Here is a 23278-nt window from a genome sequence, read left to right as displayed (position 1 = left end):
TGATTGGAAACTTTTTAGTTGTAATAGTTTAGATGAAGCGGATTTTGTCCAGTGTGTTCAGGAAGGATTCCTGACACAGTATGTAGATAGACCAACACGAGGAGAGGCCACTTTGGATTTGGTGCTTGGCAATGAACCGGGCCAAGTGTTCGACCTGTTGGTAGGAGAGCATTTTGGCGGTAGCGATCACAACTCTGTTACTTTTACAACAAGTCATGGAAAGGAATAGGTACATACAGCATGGTAAGGTGTATAACTGGGGGACGGGTAATTACGATTCAGTTAGGCAAGAACTGGGTAACATAAATTGGGAACAGATGCTGTCAGGGAAGAGCACTATTGAAATGTGGAGATTGTCTAAGGAATGCATACTGCGTGTGCTCAATATGTTTGTCCCTACCAGGCAGGGAAGATGCAGTCAAGTGAGGGAGCCTTGGTTCTCAAGAGAGGTCGAACGACTGGTTAGGAGGAAGAAGGATGCTTATGTAAGGTTTAGGAAACAAGGAACGGAAAAGGCTCTAGAGGGATACAAGTTATCCAGGAAGGAGCTGAAGAAAGAGCTTAGGAGAGCTATAAGGGGGCATGAGAAAACCTTGGCAGATAGGATCAAGGAAAACTCCAAGGCTTTTTACACATACGTGAGGAATAAGAGAATGACCAGAGAACGGGTAGGGCCGATGAAGGATTGTAAAGGGAATTTGTGCACGGAGCTTGAAGAGATAGGAGAGGTCCTTAATGAATACTTTTCTTCGGTATTCACAACTGAGAGGGACCTAGTTGTAGAGGAGGACAGTGTGAAACAGACTGGTAGGCGAGAGGAGGTTGATGTTAGTAAGGAAGATGTGCTAGGAATTTTGAGGAAGTTGAAGATAGATAAGTCCCCCAGGCCTGATGGGATTTATCCAAGGATTCTATGGGAAGCGAGGGAAGAGATCGCAGGGCCTTTGGCGATGATCTTTTCGTCCTCACTGTCCACGGGTATAGTGCCGGAAGATTGGAGAGAGGCAAACGTCATTCCCTTGTTCAAAAAAAGGAATAGGGATAAACCCGGAAATTACAGGCCAGTTAGTCTTACATCAGAGGTGGGAAAATTATTGGAAAGGGCTCTGGGAGATCGGATTTATGATCACTTGGAAAGGTACAGCTTGATTCGTGATAGTCAGCATGGATTTGTGACGGTAGATCATGCCTCACAAACCTTATTGAATTCTTTGAAGAGGTGACCAAACACGTGGATGAAGGTGGAGCAGTGGACGTGGTATACGTGGATTTAAGTAAGGCATTTAATAAGGTTCCCCATGGTAGGCTCATGCAGAAGGTAAGGAGGCATGGGATAGGAGGAAATGTGGCAGAGTGGATTCAGAATTGGCTGACCCTTAGAAGACAAAGGGTGGTAGTGGACGGAAAATATTCAACATGGTGCTCAGTTACGAGTGGTGTACCACAAGGATCTGTCCTGGGTCCTCTTCTATTTGTGCTTTTCGTAAATGCTTTGGATGAAGGAGTGGAAGGGTGGATTAGCAAGTTCGCAGACGATACGAAGGTGGGTCCCGTTGTGGACAGTGCGGAGGGCTGTTCTGGGTTACAAAGGGACATTGATAGGATGCAGAGCTGGGCTGAGAAGTGGCAAATGGAGTTTAACCCTGAAAAGTGTGAGGTGATTCATTTTGGAAGGACAAACTTGAAAGCAGAATACAAGGTTAACGGAAAGATTCTTGGCAGTGTGGAGGAGCAGCGGGATCTTGGGGTTCACAGTTCCCTGAAAGCTGCCACCCAGGTGGATAGAGTTGTTAAGAAGGCGTATGGTGTGTTAGCTTTCGTTAATAGAGGGATCGAGTTCAAGAGCTGTGAAGTTATGCTCCAGCTATACAAAAGCCTGGTTCGGCCCCATCTGGAGTATTGTGTCCAGTTCTGGTTGCCTCATTACAGGAAAGATGTGGAGGCATTGGAAAAGGTGCAGAGGAGATTTACCAGGATGTTGCCTGGAATGGAGAAAGGTCTTACGAGGAAAGGTTGAGAGAGCTAGGGCTTTACTCTTTAGAACGACGAAGGATGAGAGGTGACTTGGCAGAGGTGTACAAAATTATCAGAGGTATAGTTAGAGGAGATAGCCAGAGGCTTTTTCCTAGGGTGGAGGTAGCTATTACGAGGGGACATAGTTTTAAAGTAAGTGGAGGTAGATATAGGGGAGACGTCAGAGGTAGGTTCTTTACTCAGAGAGTGGTAGGGGCGTGGAATGCATTGCCGGAGAGGGTATTGGAGTCGGCCTCGTTAGGGGCATTTAAGCGGCTGTTAGATAGGCATATGGATGATAGTATAAGGTGGGGGTGGAGGTTAGATAGACCTTAGGATTAGGGTAAAAGTTCGGCACAACATCGTGGGCCGAAGGGCCTGTACTGTGCTGTACTGTTGTATGTTCTTTGTTAAAATTTGACCATGAGCCACATAAGGAGATTTTCTTTATTCTTTAATGGGATGTTAGCATGGCTGGCATGGCCATCATTTGTTTCCCATCCTTAACTGCCCTGGAGAAGGTGGTGAGCTGCCTTCTTGACTGTTGTAATCCATGTGCTGTGGTTAAACCACAATGCTGTTTGGAGTGCGGTTCTGGAATTTTGATCAGAGACAGCAAAGGAACAGTGATATATTTCCAGATCAGAACGGTCTGTGACTTGCAGCGGAATTTGCATTCAAAACCCAGGTGTCTCCTGACCTTGTAGTGCCTACTTGGTAAATGTCATGTAGATGACCAAAAGTTTAGTGAAAATGAGTTTTCAGGAGTGACTGCAAAGAAAGAAGAGGAGTGAAAGATTTTGTAGGGGAATGCAGCTTGGGGCCTTCATAGGTGAAGGTTTAAAAGCGCACATCTTTAACAGGTAATACTAGAGAAGCACAGGTGTCTTGGTGGCTGCTGAAAAAGATTACAGGAGGGATTTGAAAATAAGGATGAGAATTTTAAAATTGACTTCTTTCTAAAGTGGGAGACAATGTTGGTCAACAATCACAGGGGTAGTGGATATGAGTTAGACACATGCAGCAGAAATTTGGATGGCCTCAAGTTCACTAAGGCTAGTATATTGGAAACCAACCAGAAAAAGTCAAATGTACAGGTAATGAAGGCATAATTGAAGGCTTCAGAAACAGATAAACTAAGGTGTCATTCCATCCATTTAACACTGACTGCATTACCCTTGTCTAATTTTTCTGTTAATTCTTCAAAGACTTGAATTAATTGGGCTATGCATGATTTTTTTCTTTTGAAATGTTGATGGGCAAATCTTCAGAAAAGCTGTGATAATATTCACCATTGTATTTGATATGATACAAAGCCAGTACACATTGCAGTTCTGCAGTTAAACAATTATGGTCAGCGAGAAAGGCAAGAGACAATATTAAACTAGAAGAAAAATAATGTGATCTGAACATTCACAAATCTTCAAGATTTGATTGCTTCCACCCAATATAGTAGAATACATGAGGGAAAATTACAGGTACATAATTTTTCAGAATTCCTTGGGTTCAGGAATTGTGGCAGTGGATTGGGGAATTGCAAAACAAACTCCTTGTACTCTTTTTGTTTTATAAATAAGGGAGCAATTAACCTAAAGATAATCAGGAGTTTTATTGGAACGTATCTTCATGGTCTGATTCACTGACTACTTCAGTGAGTGGATCAAAGAGATTCTGCACGAATTTGTGAAGGGCAAGTCTTAAGGTAAATGGAGCTGAGTACTAATCAAACATGAACTAATTGAATGGCAGAGCAGATTCAAGGGACTGAATGGCCTACCCTCCAGTTCCTTTAAAATATCACTGACAACTTCAAAGCATCCCAAAAACATTTAATCAAGTATTAATGCCTTAACAGGACTTGTCCATCCAGTAATTAAAACAGAATTTTTAGGGCAGCACGGCGACTCAATAGCTAGCACTGTTGCCTCACAGCGCCAGGGACCCAGGTTCAAATCCAACCTCGAGCAACTGTTTGTGTGGAGTTTGCACATTCTCCCTGTGTCTGCGTGGTTTGTCTGCATGGGTTTCCTTCCACAATCCAAAGACGTACAGGTTAGGTGAATTGACCATGCTGAATTGCCCATAGTGTCCAAGGATGTGTAGATTAGATGGATTGGTCATGGGAAGTGCAGGGCTACAGGGTTGGGGGAGGTAGTGGTGTGTGAGTCTGGGTGGAATACACTTCGGAGAGTGGGTGTGGACCTGTTGGGCTGAATGGCCTGTTTCCACACTGTAGGGATTCTGTTCTAATTGTTGGTAATATTCTGCAGGTCAGGCATCTGTCGACATAAAAACATTTCAGGTTGATCACATCATAAATGTTCACTCAGTTTCTCTGTCCACAGATGCTGCCAGACTTCTTAAATATTTCCAGCATTTTTCTTCTCATTTTAGATATCCAGCATCTGCAGCATTTTACTTTAGTGCTGCTGATTCAGCAAATGTCCACTCAATAATAAGACTGGTCTAGCCAGTGTCAGGCCTGCTTAGTGTAGTGCTGAGCTAAGCAGCTCATATACATCTGGGTTTGATCCTTGTTGTATCCTGTGTTATCCAGGCCACAATTGGGTCACTACAATAAACATATTATTCTTGGCTCGGGAAATAAAAGGTATCAGTTAGAGTTGCCATTTTAATTACTGTCCAATGACTTCTGTTAATTCTGGACATAAGTATTTTGTGTGAGTGGTGTGATTTCCTTACAATAACATTAATCTACACTGTCACAACATACATAAAAATACCAGAGAACACCTACTGACTTTGAAAACTCAACCCATCAAAAATCTTCAGGTGGGCAGGGTGAGAAACTGAAGTATTTGAAATACAAATCTGTGAAGGCTGGATAGTAAAAAAGCAAAAGCAAAATGTTGTATTTCAGTAAACTGAGTCATAGAAACAGAAAGGTTAATAATCACTAACTAACTGACTTTGACTTTGTTTTCCTTCCGCACCACCATCACCCCCACCCCCACCCCAAACCCCCTTGTAGAAAATGCGAATGTATTCAAACCGGGCTCACAGTGCAGTAATAGATGAGACAATCCATCTGCCTCCAAGAAGCAGCTTTCTGGGGCATGAATACTTTACCAGGCCCAAAACCTCGCACACCTTCCGGGTAAGGAGGAACATATGTTTTGGCTTTGCCAATGTCTCAACAGCTGGAATGCCACAAACCAGAAATATCTCACTGGATCCTTGGTCCCTGTGTATACTAATCAAACGCTGTGTCAGCTGGAGTTGTCCTTACTCACTCAAGGAGAGCAAGTGGTAGGCTTAGTTGAAGATTGGGCTTGGGAAGATGCAGTTGCTGTGGTTCATGATAGGGCCAGTAACATGGGGAAGAATAAGGAGGAGGCCCTTCTGAAGAGCAGAAGATGAGAGGTAACTAAAAAGCAGAATATCATGGATAGTAGTCTCTGAATTATTAACTGAACAACATGCAAATTGACATAAGGACAATAGGTCAACAAAGTAAAGATGCAGCTTAAGGATAAGTGTGGCAAATATGCTCTGTTTAATGCAAGGAAGGCACCAACAGGACAGGAAGAATGGGCTACACCTGAACTAGGCTGGGACCAAGGAAATGACTCAAAACATAAGTGGTGCTACAAGTGAGACCTGAAAACAATCAAGATGGAGGAGGCTCTGACTGAAATAATAAGTATAAACAGCTGATAAAAGATGACAAAGGGGAATCAGATTCACAATAAGATATTGTGCTAAAGCTGAAACATATATTTCATGTACAGGAAGATATTTATGGAATTAACAGAATATGGTCAAAATACAGCAAACATGATGGAAAGCTGTAAAGTAATTAGTTAAAATATGCAAGAAAAACAGACTCTGGCAAAACCGCGAGGTAGGGTCTGTTGTTTAATAACAGTTCACTACACTAATACATGTAGCATTAGGGATAAAATAAGAAAATTACAAGAGTACAAGGTATAACACAGTGGCTATTACTGAGATTTGGCTACAAACGGTGTGACTGGAAGATAAATGTTTCAGTAAATAAGGTTCTTAGAAAAGACAGAAATTGGAAAAATAGGAGTAGTAATATTGATGCAGAACCCAATGTAGGGTGGAGGATACCAGGAAGCCTGAGAGGACAGTAGAAATGCTCTTGGCAGTATTGAGGAATGGAAAAATATCTTGAGTCTTCCTGGGAGTTTACAGACTCTGACAGCATTGATGAAGTAATGGAATGAATAAATGTAGAAATCAAAAACTTCTTCCAAAAACAGTGTTGTTATAATGGGAGAATTTAATTTTCAGATAAATTGGGAGAAGGGATACAGTTTGAATTTCAAAGACAGCAGATTTCTTGTGTGTAATTGGGACAATTTCCTAGAACAATACTTTCTTGAAGTAACAAGAGAACAGGCCAGTTTATATTGAGTCTGAATTAGTCCAACAATTTAGCATATATACCTCCTCCTGATTTATCTTGTGTTTCTTTCCTTGTCCATTACCATTTTCTTTTGCTTTGCACCATCTTATTTTTTGACATTTGATCTTTCCTGCCTCCCACCTTTTCATTATAACTTTAATCTAAAACAAGAACTTACAGATGCTGGAATCTGTTCTGGCAAAAGGCATTCTGCTAGAAATATGATTTGTTTTTGTCTCCACAGATGCTGCCTGACCTGCTGTGAATTTCCAGCACTTTCGGGTTTTTTCTTTTCAGATTTTTGTTCTTGTATAAATCTGGGAATCTCATTCCCGAAAAGCTCTTGAGACTGGTCAATTTTAAATATCAAAACTGCTCATTTTTAATTCTTTTATTAGATATACATTGGACGTGTCAGCATTTTCTTCCCATTTCTAATTACCCTGGAGAAAGTGGTGGTGAGCATCCTTCTTGAATCACTGCAGTCCATATGCTGTGGGACATCCACAATGATGTTTGGAGGGGAGTTCCAGAGTTTTGACCCAGTGACACTGAAGGAATGGCAATATATTTCCACATTAGGATGGTGTGTGGCTTGGAGGGAACCTGCAGGTGGTGATGATCTCATGCCCAGAAGACAGAGAGCTGTTGACAATATCGACCAACATGGGAGGCATGAGGGAAAGTTAATTAGTCAGGAGTTTAATGAGGGTCAAGTGTGAAGAACAAGATGTGAGTCTCATCATCAAGATGAGTTCAAGGCATAAGTGATTTCAGAGCGAAATTACAGAATGATACAAATTCATAGGAAACAGAAAGAACCTTAGAGAAAGGTATGCCCGATGTGAAAGAAGAGAAGGAAGTAGTACGGACAGCTGAACTGACCTTTGTAACAAAAAGTTTCATGAGTTTAAAAAAAAGTATTGCTGGATACAATATGAGTATGATTTTTTTTAAATTCATTCATCGGACATGGGCATCGCTGACTGGCCTGCAGTTATTGTCTGTCCGTAGTTGCCTTTGAGAAGATGTTGGTGACCTGCCTTCTTGAACCACTGCAGGCCAATGTGTTGTAGGTAGACCCACAATGCCTTCAGGGAAGGAATCACTGCCATTGAAATCAGGGCAACATTTGACACTGCACCACCAAGGAGCCTTAGTAAACCAAATTTAATGGGGATAAAGGTGAATACTCCACTGTTTGGAGTAATAATTAATACAAAGGAAGATAGTTTGATAATTGGTTTGATAATTCGTCTCAGTCCAGGTCAGTGCTGCAGGAGTTCCACATGGTAGATATTTTTTAATCAACCTGTTTGGAGATATTATTACATATCGCTGGAGCAGGTGGGACTTGAACCTGGACCTGACCTGGGCCCAGTTGTCTTCAGCGCTTTATCAATGACCTTTCCTCCATGACTGATTATCTACCTCTTCACTATTTTCCCACACTGTCCCCATGTCCATATTATGTTCCATCTGCCATGATGTTGTCCATTACCTAGCCTGTCCAAATCCATTTGATGCCTGGCAGCATCTGTGGAGAGCAAGCGAAGTTAACAGTTCGATTCCAGTGACTCCTCTTCAGAACTGTTCTGTTTTCGTTTCAGATTTTCAGCATCTGCAGTTCTTTGTTATATTCACTTGATGTCAACTTGCATCTGCCTACAACTGACATTCCAACCTAGTTTTGTGTCATTAATCATTGTTCAACTATCGTAACTTCAACAAAATTCAAGAAGCTTGACTCCATCCAGTACAAAGCATTCGACTGGATTGGCATTCCATTCATCATTTTAAACATTCAGTCTGTCCTTCATTTGTGTGCAGTGGCAGTAGTGTGTGCCATTCATGAAATGAATATATAGCAACTTACCAAATTTTATTTTCTTTATTCTTATATGGGATGTAGGTGTCACTGGCAAGGCAACTATTTGTTGCCCATTCTTAATTGAACTTAAACTCAGTAACTTGCTGGACCATTTCAGAGGATGGTTACAAGTCAACCACATTAGTGAGAGTCTGGAATAACATTAAAATCAGACCAGGTAAGGATGGCAGATTTCTTCCCAGAAAAGACAGTGGTGACCCAGATATGTTTTTACTTTTTATAATAGTTGTCTTGGCCCAATCTTTGAAACTAGATTTATATTGCGAATGTATTAGTGAAATTTACCAACTGCTGTGATGGGATTTGAACCCATGTCCCCAGTGTATTAGCCTGGGCCTCTTGCACTACTGCTATTCCACTATATACCCACAGTACCGCTACTATCTACAAGGACAAGGATGGGCCATGCCACCTTTAGGTTTCCCTTCAAGTCATGCACCATTCTGATTCACAAATATTCACTAACATTAACTCAAAGTCCTGTAAAACTCAACCCTCAGAGCACTGTATGTGACCCTACTCCACATTGACTGCAGGAGGACAAGTCGGAGGCTATCCATCACCGCCATCTCCTCAGGGGAGGCAGTGGTATAGTGGTAATGTCACTACTCGTAATCCAGAACCCCAGCCTAATGTTCTGTGGACATGGGTTTGAATTCCAGCATGACGGATGGTGTAATTTGAATTCAATAAAAAATCTGGAAGAAACTAACTTAATGGAATCATGTCATTAAACAACCTATGAGTTCACTACTGCTCTTTAGAGAAGAAACTCTGTTGTCCTTACCTGGTCTGACCTACGTGACTCCAGACCCCACAGAAATATGGTTGACCTCTCAACTGCATTTTGAGCAATTAGAGATAGATAATAAATGCTGGCCTAGTCAGATATATTCTGCTCCTTAGAATTCTTTCTTATAGTTTCCTTACCACTGAGATTAGACTGCCTAGCCTGTAATTTTCTGGTTGATAATTTCCTTGATATTTTTAATAATGGGATGACTTTAGCAGGTCCCAGTCCTCTGGTAACTCCCTGTGGCCAGAGAGGATTTGAAAATGACTGCTGAAGCTCTTGATATCTCCTCCTATGCCTCCCTCACAGGCTCTACTTAAATATAGACTAGAAAAATCTGATTCTTGTTTAGATCAGACAAATGACCAGAATCCCTTTATTCTATCAAGTGAAGAAATTTGGTTTTGAAGTTATAAAGTGTTAATTATTTGTGTAATGGTTTTAAGCTGTACTTACAGCCTCAGCTTAAAATAATATCCAGTCACAAGAGAAATGCCTACAGTTACTTAAATGCTGTCCTGTGATATCGCACTTTAATTTTGTTGAAGTAGCTCTCCCACTGGTCTATCTGCTTCTGAGACCTCTCTGCTGTCACTGCTCTTTTCAGTAGAAATAGGTTTTATTGTCACGTGTACTCAAGTACAGGGATACAGGAGTAAAGTGAAAAGTTTACAATGTCGCCATTCATGGCACCATCTTAGGTACAAGATACCTAGGTGCAAAATCTTAGGTAAAAAGTAGAAAAGTAAAGAAATAAGTTAAATTTTCAACATTACAATTCATGTCAGTTTTAAGTAGTAAGTAAAAAATAAAGTTAAAAGTTCCAGATTGAAGTCCTTCTTTAGCCATGGGCCTGCAGTAGCTCCACACTGGGCTTTCCCCACCAGGCTCTATCTCTCTCTCACACTGGGTTCGATCTCTCCTCTGCGCTAGGCTCAATCTCTTCCCCCATGCTGGGCTTGACCTCTCGATCCCCATGCCTCTGCGCTGATGCCTTGCCACCAGCTGCCAACTGAGCTCATCAGCCCTTTTTAACCTCCTTGCCATCACTGCTAAGTCCTACACAGGTCCGCCACTTGTCTGTCTACTTATGGAACCTCTCCACACTCATTGCTGTTGGGTGGGATCTTATTGTTTTAATGTTTCAGTATTGTACATTGTGATGCAGTAAAGATTGTTAATTAGCAGCTTCCCCTTTTACAGTCTTGGCTTCCTGCAATGGGCTTCAGATATCCCACATGGATCACTCTAACTGGCACAGACACCATTAATGTTTCATGCATCTTTGTGGGGAGAGTTGTCCATTGTAGTTCAGTGGTGGTTAGATGTATAATCTTGTGATTTGCCGTGACACTGCATTCATCTGAGGATTGTCTTTGGTTTACTTCTTCATGGATGTGTTTGTGCTCAGCAAACTTGGATCATCAGGAATAGTGGGGGAGGTCTTGCTTTCTACAGTCTTCTCAATTGATACCCAGATCAGCAGACAAGGGTTCAAAATGAGAAACACTTTCTTTTTATTGCTCAGGGAGGATGGAAACTGAGGACCAGTTAATAAAGAAAGTGATATGCTATGTTATTGTGAGCTGAGCTTACACTGTATCTTCATGTGGTTAATGTTGAGAGGGTATACCTACATGCTTCTCTCCTTTGTTATACTTGTTTTCCATGCCTTTTTCAAGTGTTAACTTTTGATTTTTGTTGATCAGAAGAAAGCACTACATTGGAATTAATTTGGGTTTGATGCAGTGAAGAGCCATTATGGACACAAGATCTAACAAATGTGTTCAACTCGGCAATGGATGAAACTTCCAAATAGTTGGGTCGGATTTTTTTTTCTCTTCTGGTACTCGATGCCTATACCTGTGGTAGAAGCAGAAACCCTGATGAGGCAGAGTGGCAGATATTGTTTACTTGGACTTTAGTAAAGCCTTTGACAAGGTTCTGCATAATAGACAAATTAGTAAAGTTAGATCACATGGGATTCAGGGTGAGCTTGCCAATTGGATACAAAACTGTCTTAACAGGAGGAAACAGAGTGGTGGTGGAGGGTTGTTTTTTTTCAGACCAGAGTTCTGTTATGAGCGGAATTGGTGCTGGGTCCACTTTTGTTTGTCATTTATATGAATGATTTAGATGAGAATTTGACTGATTGGAACCATGGCCTGGTGGATCTCATTGACTGAGATTCTTGATTGGGGTTGTTAACCTGGCCCAGTTAGGGAGCCCTGGCTGACAGATATAAACAGGAGGTTCAAAGGTCTCCTCAGTCTAGGGACTGGCTCTGATCTGGCTAGTGACAGCCCAGGTATAGTGCACATGTAAATAAAGGAAATCCCTCATCCTAGGGAAAAGACAACTACCATTAATTCTATCTATACCTCTCATTATTTTATAAGCTCCTATCAGATCACCTCCCAACCTCCTACACTCCGGTGAACAAAATCCCAGCCAATCCAGCCGTTCTTTATTACTCAAATCTTTCATACCCAGCAACAACCTGGTAAATCTGTTCTGAACCCTCTCCAGCTTGATAATATCCTTCCTATAACTAGGCAACCAGAACTGGACACAGTATTCCAGAAGAAGCCTCACCAATGTCCTGTACAACCTGAACACTGACTTCCCAACTCCTGTACTCAGGATTGAGCATTCTAAATGCCTTTTTAACCATCCTGTCTATATGTGATGCAAACTTCAAAGAATTATGTACCTGCACCCCTAGGTCCCTCAGTTCTACAACACTACCCAAGGCCCGACCATTAATTGTATAAGCCGTACCCTTGTTTTTTGTACCAAAATGCAATACCTCACACTTATCCAGATTGAACTCTATCTGCCATTTTTTCAGCCCATTGACCCATTTGATCAAGATCCCTTTGTAATCTTAGAAAACCTCCACTGTCTACTATGCCATCAATTTTGGTATCATCACAAACTTACTAACCATGCCATCTCATTTCACACTTTGGGCTATTAAACGTCACACAATGTTAAGGATGCCTAGGTTATGAATCTTCAGTATTGTAGTTGCAGCTAGACAGATGTTCGCACCGCAGCTGATGAAGAAAAGTGAACATACATTTACAAACATGACAGTGCATTTCAAACCAACTATACCACCTGTGTGCCCTTAAAGGGTCATCTTCTTTCTTTCCCACCCATTATAGGCGCAATCTTGGGGACCACAGCCAGGGTGACGGGAGTTTGTCCTACAGTGGATCTGTTGACTTTAGAGGTTTGGTTTAGGCAACCTTGGGTGTTTGTGTGTAGAGGGTGTGGCCGAGGAGAAGGGGTAGGTGGAGCATGGAGGGAACTGGCAGGCAGGGCAATGGAGGGGTGACTGGGTCTGATGTGGGATTGGGATAAGGAATATTTTCTTGGGAGCTACAGACTTTTTTTAATCAATACCTGATTCTTTGCCTGTAAATTCTCATATATTTTTAACCAACCTTTAGAGTAGGTGAGACTTGAACCCAGGTCTCCTGGCTCAGAGGTAACGACAGTACCACTGCACCACAGGAGCCCTGAACTGCAGACTCTTATGTTCATTCTATTAATTGTGTCATTAGTGAAGTAAACACCAATTATCAGCAAAAGGGCAATTTCTAACACAGACTTTTAGCTTCATGGCTTCAATGATACGTTTTATTTCAGAACAACATGAAGAGGGACAGTAATCACAAACATTGTATTCCTGTCGTTTTTTTCCAGTCAGATATTTCTTACCACCGGTCCTTCACTGCTCTGGAATATGCTCATCAGTCACACACTGACAGGAGATTTGCTGGACCAGGTAAATTAATGGTGTGATTTGAAATGTTTAACCTTCATCTAGTGCACTCCAACTTCACTCTGAAGTGGCAAATCAGCAGCTCACCACGTTATTCAGTCCTGTGGGCAGAGAGAGAATGAGAGTCAGTTTGACATTGCATGACAAGAAGTCCTCAAAACAGAAGTAGGGAGAAAAGGATTTACATTCAGATGGTGCATTTTACCATCGCAGTCCCAAAAATTTGTAAACTAGCGTATTTTAAAATTAGTAGGATACGTAGCTCTTAATTAATACATGGTGTGGTTCAACAGCAATGATAGAATTTTTTTTTTTAATGATTTTTGATAGAATAATGCATATTCAGTGGGACAGGTGGACTCCCCTAGTCATTCAAACAGATGTCTCTGGAACATACGCAGGGCCTCTTCTTAACATCTTGCCAGCGGTGCTGCACAACCTCAGTACAACTCTCTGTTAATTGAGTATTCGTTTACATTAAAGATGATGCATATTAATTAGGGATTCACTCCAAAAATAGAAGCGCTCTGGAACTCTGACTGGCTGAGTACATGTTTGTAACGTCTATCTCGGCCAATAGAAGCTTATAAAAACGGCCAAAGATTCAGGCTGTAGTTCTACCTTTCACCATTTGATTTCAAGAAGTAGAATATGGCGGCAGGGACTTAAGATGAATGTTGATTGTAAGAAAAACATTTCGAGTTGAAATCTTAATGGCCTTTGTGAAAAATGGCAAAACATAAATCTAAGTTGACAGGGGATCATAGACCCAAACATCTCCAGTTGTATTATCAAAGACCTTTCTTCCATTGTAACGTCAGATGTGGTAATATTTGCTGACAGTTGCACAGGGATAAGCACTCATGACTTACCCTGTAAACCACTCACTGTCCAGACTTTGAAACATATCCCAATTCCTTCAATGCTCCTGAGACAAAATCATGAAACACCTGCCCTGATGGCATTCTGTGTCCGCTTGCATCAAATAAACCATAGCCATCTGAACTCCACTTTCTCAAAAGCAACTAGAGATGGGCAATAAATGCTGGTGAACAAAGGTGCCCACATCCCATGAATGAATTTTTAAAAAAAAACTTGACGTCAGTGTTCCGCCTACCTGCAGCCACACCAGCCCCGTGTCTGTGTTTTCCCTTCCTGCAGCAACATCAGCAAGTGTCTGTATCCCATCTTGCTTCCAGCAACACTAGCCAAGTCTGTTTTCCCCTGCCTCCAGCAATGCCAGCCCTGTGTCTATGTTCCCCGTCTCATAGCAACATCAGCCTGTGCCTGTATTCCCTGTGCCTCCAGCAGCACCAGCCGTGAGGTCTGTGTTCCCTCTCTCCCCAACAACACTAGTGCTGAGTCTGTGATCTCCCTGCTTGTAGCAATGCCAGCCTTGTGTCTGTGTTTTCCCCAGGCTGCAGCAACACTAGCTCTGTATCTCTATTCAGGCTGCGTATATCAACATCAATCTGCCTCTCATTTCCTCCAAGTATAAAGTTTTTGAGAAGATTTCCAATTACTATGTCAGCAGCAACTCCTTAAGCCAACTGTCCCTCCTCCAAATATCACAGAATTGCTGCAGCCAGGAGGCCATTTCGACTACCATTTCTGCATTGGTTTTGCACTCTGCACAGAAATCATTGAGTCTAAGTAGCTGTCTCCCCATGTGCACTGTTTCTCTTCAGATAATAACATTTTGTGTATAGAAGTATCCTGAATGCCTCAATTGAATCTGCCTGTACCACAATCTTGGACTTTACATTCTATACCCTAACCATTCACTTGGTGTAAAAGCTTTTCACTCTGTCACCGTTGTTTCTTTCGACATCAACCTTGAATCTCTGACCTCTGATTTTTCAACCTTCCAATCCTGGAAACACTTTCTGTCTGTCACACTGTCCACACCCCTCATTATTTTGAACACCTCTATCACATCTCTTTTCAATCCTCTCTCCAAGAATAATAGTTGCAACTTCTCTAATCTTTCTACGCAACAAAATTTCCTCATTCCTAGAACTATTCTTTTGAATCTATTCCGCACTGTCTCTAATAACTTCACAATCTTTGTAAAATGCAGCACCCAGACCTGAATTCATTACTCCAGCTGAGGCCAAACTAGCAGTTTATGCAAGTTTGATGGAAGTAACTTCCCTTGCTCTTAAATTATGTGCCTATAGTAATAAAGCCAAGGATTCTGTATACTTTATTCATCACTCATTAAACCTGTCTTGTCGTTTTAAATGATTAATGCAGATATATAGCCAAGTCACTTGGTTTTGTAGTCCCTTTATTTTATGTTACTTTTATTTTGTATTACCTATATTAAGAACATTTCGACCAAAATGAGTTACTTCACATTTTTCTGCATCAGACTTCATCTGCCAATTGTCTGCCCATTTCATCACCTTACTTATATCCTTTTAACATTCTACTCTATCCTTTTCACAGTTCATAACTTTTTCATCTGCAAATTTTGTAATTGTAACCAGTATGTTTTATGAAGAACAGCAAGGGTTCAAATACCAAACTCCTGGAGAGCTCCAAAACAGTCTTACCTGTCTGAAAACATCATTCACCATTTCTCTCTGATTCCTGTCTCCACTTCAACAATTTTCTTGTCCCCTCCTCACTCTCTTCCTCGTTAGCCCCTCCTAATGGTTCACAGTTCCTTCTCTGTAGTAACTGCTATGGAAATGCAAGTTGCTATTAGTATCTGTTACAGGAAGAGCTTGAAGGCTAAGATACTTTTGAGAAAGCATCACAACAAAGGATCACTGACTGAGCTGTAAATAAATATTTTAGCTATTTGATTAACTTAATTTGATTGCACATTGTTTATTCCAGATTCCAATTCCACTCAAGTGACTGGACTGAATTTGAATAGTTCCACTTCCTCTCACCTCGAAATGTTGCAACATCACAGCCACAGTGGGTCACTAATTGAAGCTGAAGAGAAGGTGGAGGAGCAGACATCACTGGGTAGGACATGGTTAGGATGGGTAGGAACATAGCAACAGGAATGGGCCTATGAGTTGCCTGAACTTAGACTATGGCTGATCCATGCCTTAATGCCATCAAGATATATCGGTTTCATAACTCTTAACATCCCTCCCTAACCAATCTATCATTCACATCCATAAATTTATTGATTGTCCCTCAGTCTCCACAGCATTTTGGGGGTTTGGTTCCATATTTTTGCTGAACTACTTTTGAAGACATGCTTTCTGACATCACCCTGAGTGACTAGCTTCAATTTTAAGCTTGTTCTGGATATTCCCACCAGGCATTTGTATAGCTGTAATCTGACATCCACTTTTTCAAATTCCAATCCTCTTGAAATATGGGCTAACTTTCGATTCACCTTTTATAATATGTTTTGAATTTGTCTGCTAGTTTTTAGCGAGTGCTGTTCTTGGGTCTTCAAATCTCTCTGCTCCTTCACAGTTCTCAGTTCTCACTACTTAGCAAATAATATATTTTGGAAGACCCCATTGGATGATGTCACACTTTTCCCATTTGAACTCCATTTGTCAGTTTTGTGCACTCACTTTATCGATTAATGCCCACGCATTTACATGTTTCACTGTGTCATCTAACTTATTAATAAACTTGGAAATGTGGCTTTCTATTCCTCCACCCAAATTGTTTATAAATGTAAACATGATGATCCTATTACAGATCCCTGTAGAATATCATTAGTCATATTTTCCTACTCGTTTCCCACCTCCTAATCACCTCCCTGCCTATGTCAATAGGTCGCCTCCAATTCCTTGTGCTCTCACTTTTTAAGTGTTATCTGAACCATTTTAAATGACTTCTGAAAGTTCATACAAGCAAACTTTAGACATTGTCTTATCCACCAAGCTAATTATTGTTTCAAAACATTTAACCAGCTTCAGGAGACATGATTTACTCTATACAAAATCATATTGGCTCTCCCTCATTAGTTCACATTTATCCAACTGTTCTGTCACTCTGCCCCGAATACCAATATATAAAAATGTGACTGCATTAGACTAAAAAGTTGATCATTTCCTCACTTGTCCCTCCTACTTTTCTTAAAAAAAAATGAAATGACACCAGTCACTTGGTTTGGAACTTTGTCAATTACTAGATCAAGAGAATTTCATTAATCATTTATCATGAATAGCAGCTACCCCTACCTCAGGCTTGGTGACCCTGGGTGAACACCGTGTTGTGATGGAAAGTTGTCTATCTTTAGTCTCCTCAGTTTCTCTGTAATCATTTCATAACTTGTATTGAATCTAAATAGATTCTCCCTTTGGCTTATTTTTAGTGTTCCTTATATCTCTGGTACTTTCTTCTCATCCTCTACGGCAGTGACTGATATTTAATAAATCTATCATTTTCTGATTTTCAATAACCGTATCACCTATGTCTTTCCTTAAAGGGTTCACATTCCTTTTATCAGTCTCATTCTCTTAAAAGACCTCTATTGGTGTCCTTGATAGCTCTTAATAATCCTTTTCTCATATTTCCATTTGCAGTTGTTATACTTTATCAGGGGAGAGAATGAAATCACATTTTTTTCCAGATTCTGGTTCTACTGGAGTGACTGGACTGAGTTTGAATATTTCCAGCTACTCTCACCTCGAAATGTTGCAACGTCACAGCCACAGTGGGTCACTAATTGTGACTGAGTAGAACACAATGAAGAGAGGCTCAGGGATAGGTAGGAGAATAGTACAGACTGGAAAGAGAGATGGGCAGGTTGGGGGGCACGCGGTGGTGGCAGGTGGATAGGGAAACAGAAAAAGACTATACAGTGACCGGTACTATGTGAAAAAGATAATTAAAGAATCTATCTTTCTTTCTGTACCAGGTCACCGTCTACCGCTTCCCATCCCACCTAATATACGTGGAGGCATTGGCTCGAGAAGCAGGACTGTGTTATAGAAAACAATGGAAGGGAGCTTAATGGAATCAAGAGGCTACCCCACCCATCCTAGTGAATGATGTCTGGACCAAAGCAAGTTGTTATTTGCACAATCCAGGAACACAGCCAGCAAGCAGCACACCCTCTTGGTCTAGCTGAGTGGTTTTATTCAGAGCAATGACTGATATAAAATATGTCACCAGCCATCTCTTTAGTTTGAACGCAACATGAAAGGAATTTTCAGTTCATTTGCTGTGACGACCAAGTAGTGATGATTTGATCAAACTCCTGACTGCTGGTACAGCAAAGCCTTTATTCATAGATTGATATTTACCAGGATAGAATCGTGTCAGTTTAACCTGATCTGTTTGATTTACCTTCTCCCACACAGGCCTTTGCTAGCCATTAGATTGATTTCGAAGGAAGCCTTAGAACGAAGACTTTCTGCCTCCGGTATCTATGACTAGTTTGGTTATAGTTGTGAGATGCTGGATTTGCAATTGGCTATTGAAATTACCTTGTACTGATCTGTAATGATGGAGTAAAGGGATCCCAGGAACGAGTAGATTTAAGGGTTCCTGGAACTGTTTTGGAATGGAGTTCCTGGAAAGTGTGGGAGGTAGGGGTCCTAGACATGTGTGGGAGGGAGTGCTCATGGGAACCTGTGGGAGGAAGGGGTACCCAGGAATATGCGGGAGTGAGTTTCTGGAATGTGTGGGAGTTGAAGGTCCTGGGAATGTGTGTGTGTTGGTGGTCACACTTGAAATTAGCTTTTGGAAGAAGTTATCCAGATTTTGATTTGTGAGCCTTAAATTACAGAGAATGAGAGTTGTGATCTTTCAGTATGGACTAGGAGAAGCCTTAGTGAACATGTGACCTCCTGCTTCACAATTCCACTGTCTGTCTCCCTGTTCTCCCAAACCCCATCAAAGGAGAATAAATGTTTGGTTGCCCTGACTTGAGAATATGGGTGGAATTTTTGTGAGTGAGCCCAGTGTGAACATAACATTGTCCATTGATGTATCAAGAGCTAAGTGAGCTGAGGACAATACATTCCTCTCTTCACCCTTTTCCTGCCTTTGGGAATTAAAGCTCAGAGGCATCTATTCAAACAAGTTTATAGAGTTCAGAATGATAATATACTTGAATGATCCGCCGGCAGATCAGAACCACACTGTAACTTTATGTTCCAAGGCTTACTGTTTCATACTTTAGAGAATCTTGTGTTCTAAGTCGACATTAAAACTGCTAAAGGAAACGTTGCTGGTGAGCAACACTGACAGAGATATATTGCACAGAGGCTAACTGATGCTCACCTGACAAGCAGTTCAGCAGTGAAGGGTACATTCACTTCAATTAACCATACTACCCAGTACTGATCTGAACAGCTTACTATCACTGATTTAATCAGACATTGTTCACACCACTCCAGAATTGGAACTAAAATGTTTCATCTGTATCTGTTACAATGCTATTATGTTAAAAGGGACATACGAATCGGAGAAAGTCATCTAGTCCCTGGATCCTGTTCAACTAGTTAGTGAAGTCAAAGCTGATCTGTAACCTGAGTCCATATACCCAACTTTGCTCCTTATTTGTTAATAAATCTGGACAGTAAAACTATTAATCCCAGTTTAATATGAACAATTGATCTAATATCACTTGGTATTGCAGAAGAGAATTCCAAATTTCTTCCACTCTGTGTGGAAAAGTGTTTCCTAATCTTACTCCTGAAATACTCAGCTCTAATTTTTAGGAAATAGACTCCCCCTTGTCCACTTTTATCTATTTTCCTTAATATCTTGATCAGCTCAAATCACCTGAAAGCTTCTGAATTCCGGGCAATAGAATTCCACTTTAAGGATTCTCTTTTCATAATTAGCAATTCCAGTATCATTCAGTTAAATCTACCCTGTACATCCTCCAAAGCCAAAAAAGTCTTTCTTGAAGTCTGGTGGCCAGCACCATTCTCAGTACTTGAGATATCATCTGACCAGGACTACGTATACCTGTCAGTGGATCTCTATTTTGTTTAAATAGTGGATAACTTTGCCAAAATAAACCTTTGAAGTTTTCAGTGTGAAGCATTAGAATGTCAAATTACTACCACAAAAATACTCAATTCTTATTTTAATACATTCAAAATAAAATCCTACCTCCATATTAATACCATTTCCCTTTGACTCCTGCTCAGATCATAATTGCACATGGATCCAATCCACTCACCTTCCAACACTTTACATTGGATTTTAGTAGGTTTATTACTGATTTTTAGGAATATAAGCACTAGGAGCATGAGTAAACAATTCAGCCCCTCGAACCTGCTCCACCATTCAATATGATCATGGCTGATCTCATCGCAAACTCAACTCCACTTTCCTCTCTGCTTTCAATCACCCTTCAACCCATTACTCATTAAATAGTTGTCTATTTCCTCCCTTGTTCTCTTATCATCAGCTCACTGTACTTGTGATTTGAGAGACCAATCAGCTGTGCGGTTTATGTTTTCTGCAATTGAGGTCACTAAGTAACAGTCCGGGTCATCTAATGACCTTTGCACTTCTTTATACTGTGCCATTTCTCCTGTGCTGTGTATTTTTGCCAGTGTTAAAAATTACTTTGGACTCCCATTGGTTTCTCATCAACCACAGCTAAGTCAGCCTGGGATGTAGATACATCATACCCATACATTCAGCTGACAATACTCAATGTTGTGAAGCATTTCAGATTGAGCTGAAAACCTGCTCGCTTAATCCTTCCCTCCCCCAAATAATGCTCAATGTCCAAAGATGATCTGCAAGGTCTTTGTTGGATCCAATTCCACTCCATCTTCACCCTTCTCCTCCATGTCCAGATTGCCATCCTTCCAAATGCACTGCTTCCCTTCCACTTCCTGCACACCTTCTGTCTCCAACCTTCCATCTCTAGCTCTTCCACTTCACCCACTTCTCAAATCCTCTAATGCCCTTCTACACTTCAGCTATGCATTTCTCTATTCCCAACCCATTGACAACCACATACAATGAACACTTGCCATCTCCTTCCCATGTTTCCTCATCCAACAGTTTTGCAGTGTCAGGTGAATCTTTTTAACAACATCCTTGCCACAGATTCTGTGGTTAACTTTCACATATTTTGTCAACCAATGTTGTTGTGTTCAGAGTGTGGGAGAATAGCTCAGGAGCACAAGACATTTCTGACAGTCACTGCGTGTTGATATCTGAGAGTTGATCTGGAGAGGATCAGACGATTGATTCATTCATTTATTCATTGATCAGAGGTCAGAGGATTGTAACGATCACACAATAGTTCTGCCTCAGATTGGGATCCATATAAATCTTATGCATGTGTTGGGAGTGTACAGACTGGGGTATGTGTAATGGGTCGATAAGATATTGTACTGAACAGATTACAGATTCATTTTAAGGAAGTCTAAAGTCTGTTTTATTGCTGCCGTGAAGATTCAAATACTATTTTTGGTGTTATTAATTTTTTGTAAATTTATATGCCAGAATTTTTATAAATATACTTTAGTTTTGATTATACAATAAAATTTATGCTAACATGAGAAATATTTGCTATTAGTTCTGTGTTGACTGATCCTGTTACCCATCCATAATTTGTTAACACATGCACTTGAATTCTGTCTGACATCTGTTTCTCATTTAGATCTTTTTCGTCTTTGCTATTTCATTTCTCTTTAGAGTCATAAAGTATTGCAGTACAGAAGAAGGTTCTTTGGCCCAATGTGTGTTTGCCAGTCAAGCACCTACCTATTCAAAATTTCATTTCCCAACATTTGGCCCATAGACTTACATACTATTGAATTTCAAATGTTCTTGTAATACTACTTAAATGGTATAACAGTTCCTGCCACTACCATCATTTCAGGCAGTAGGTTTCAGATTCCCAACACCTTTTGGGTGAAGAGATAACAAGGTGTAGAGCTGGATGAACACAGCAGGCCAAGCAGCATCAGAGGAGCAGGAAAGCTGACATTTTGGGCCTAGACCCTTCTTCAGAAATGGGGGAGGGGAAGGGGATTCTGAAATAAATAGGGAGAGAGGGGAGGTGGATAGAAGATGGATAGAGGAGAAGATAGGTGGAGAGGAGACAGACAGGTCAAAGAGGTGGGGGAGGAGCCAGTAAAGGTGAGTGTAGGTGGGGAGTTAGGGAGGGGATAGGTCAGTCCAGGGAGGACGGACAGGTCAAGGGGGCGGGATGAGGCTAGTAGGTAGGAGATGGTGGTGGGGCTTGAGATGGGAGGAGGGGAAAGGTGGGAGGAAGGACAGGTTAGGAAGGTGGGGACAAGCTGGGCTGGTTTTGGGATGCGGTTGGGGGAGGGGAGATTTTGAAGCTCGTGAAGTCCACCCTGGCTGCAGGGTTCCCAAGCGAAATATGAGGTGCTGTTCCTGCAACCTTCAGGTGGCATTGTTGTGGCACTGCAGGAGGCCCAGGATGGACATGTCGTCTAAGGAATGGGAGGGGGAGTTGAAATGGTTCACATCTGGGAGGTGCAGTTGTTTGTTGCGAACCAAGCGTAGGTGTTCCGCAAAGCGGTCCCCAAGCCTCCACTTGGTTTCCCTGATGTAGAGGAGGCTACATCTGGAACAGCGGATACAGTATACCACATTAGCAGATGTGCAGGTGAACATCTGCTTGATGTAGAAGGTCTTCTTGTGGCCTGTGGTGGGGGTGACGGAGTAGGTGTAGGGGCAGATGTAACACTTCCTGCAGTTGCAGGGAAAAGTGCTGGGGGTGGTGGGGCTGGAGGGGAGTGTGGAGCAGACAAGGGAGTCACGGAGAGAGTGGTCCCTCCGGAAAGCAGATAAGGGTGGGGAGGGAAAAATATCTTTGGTGGTGGGGTCGGATTGCAGATGGCGGAAGTGTCGGAGGATGATGCGTTGGATCCAGAGGTTGGTGGGGTGGTACGTGAGGACGAGGGGGATTCTGTTTTGGTTGTTATTGTGGGGAGGGGGTGTGAGGGATCAGTTGCGGGAAATGCGGGAGACACGGTCGAGGGTGTGGGTGAAATCATTTTTCCTCAAATGCCTTCTAAACCTCCTGTTCCTTACCTTAAATGTGTGCCTCCTGATTATTGACCCCTCTACTAAAGGGGAAATGTTTCTTTCTATCTACCCTATCTATGCCTCTCATAATTTTAGACTTCAGTTAGGTATCCCCTCAGCCTCCTCTGCTCCAAGAAAAACGACCCCATGTTGTCCATGTAGTCTCTCCTTGTTGCTGAAATGCTCCAGAATAGGTGGGGTTCCTGGTGAGTCTCCTATGCACCCTCTCCAGTGCAAACACATGTTTTCTATAGTCTAGTGACCAAAACTGCACACAATATTCCAACCACAGCCTAACTGATGTCATGTACAGTTCTGTCATGATTTCACAGCTCTCATATTCAATGCCTCAACTAATAAAGGCAAGTACCCCATATGCTAGTTGCATGTTTGTTGTGTGTCATTTTAGCCTTCACTTTCCTT

General features: G+C 41.5%; 1 protein-coding gene across 1 annotated transcript in view; it reads left to right on the top strand.

Annotated features, from left to right (window-relative positions):
• The window catches only part of LOC109925641 (protein FAM149B1-like), an 82326-nt gene extending 60972 nt beyond the window's left edge, over positions 1-21354 (top strand). The window contains exons 8-11 of the mRNA XM_048616169.1: positions 5006-5131; positions 12808-12889; positions 15734-15868; positions 17733-21354. Coding sequence (XP_048472126.1) covers positions 5006-5131; positions 12808-12889; positions 15734-15868; positions 17733-17806 — 417 coding nt within the window. The 3' untranslated portion in view covers positions 17807-21354. The remainder of the gene's footprint in view (positions 1-5005; positions 5132-12807; positions 12890-15733; positions 15869-17732) is intronic.
• The last annotated feature ends 1924 nt before the right edge of the window (positions 21355-23278 follow it).

This window comes from Rhincodon typus, chromosome 34 (assembly GCF_021869965.1).
Source record: "Rhincodon typus isolate 14 chromosome 34, sRhiTyp1.1, whole genome shotgun sequence".
In the NCBI taxonomy this organism is placed as follows: Eukaryota; Metazoa; Chordata; class Chondrichthyes; order Orectolobiformes; family Rhincodontidae; genus Rhincodon; species Rhincodon typus.
The sequence above is the reverse complement of the archived record's forward strand: the minus strand, read 5'-3'. Positions and strand labels throughout refer to the sequence as shown.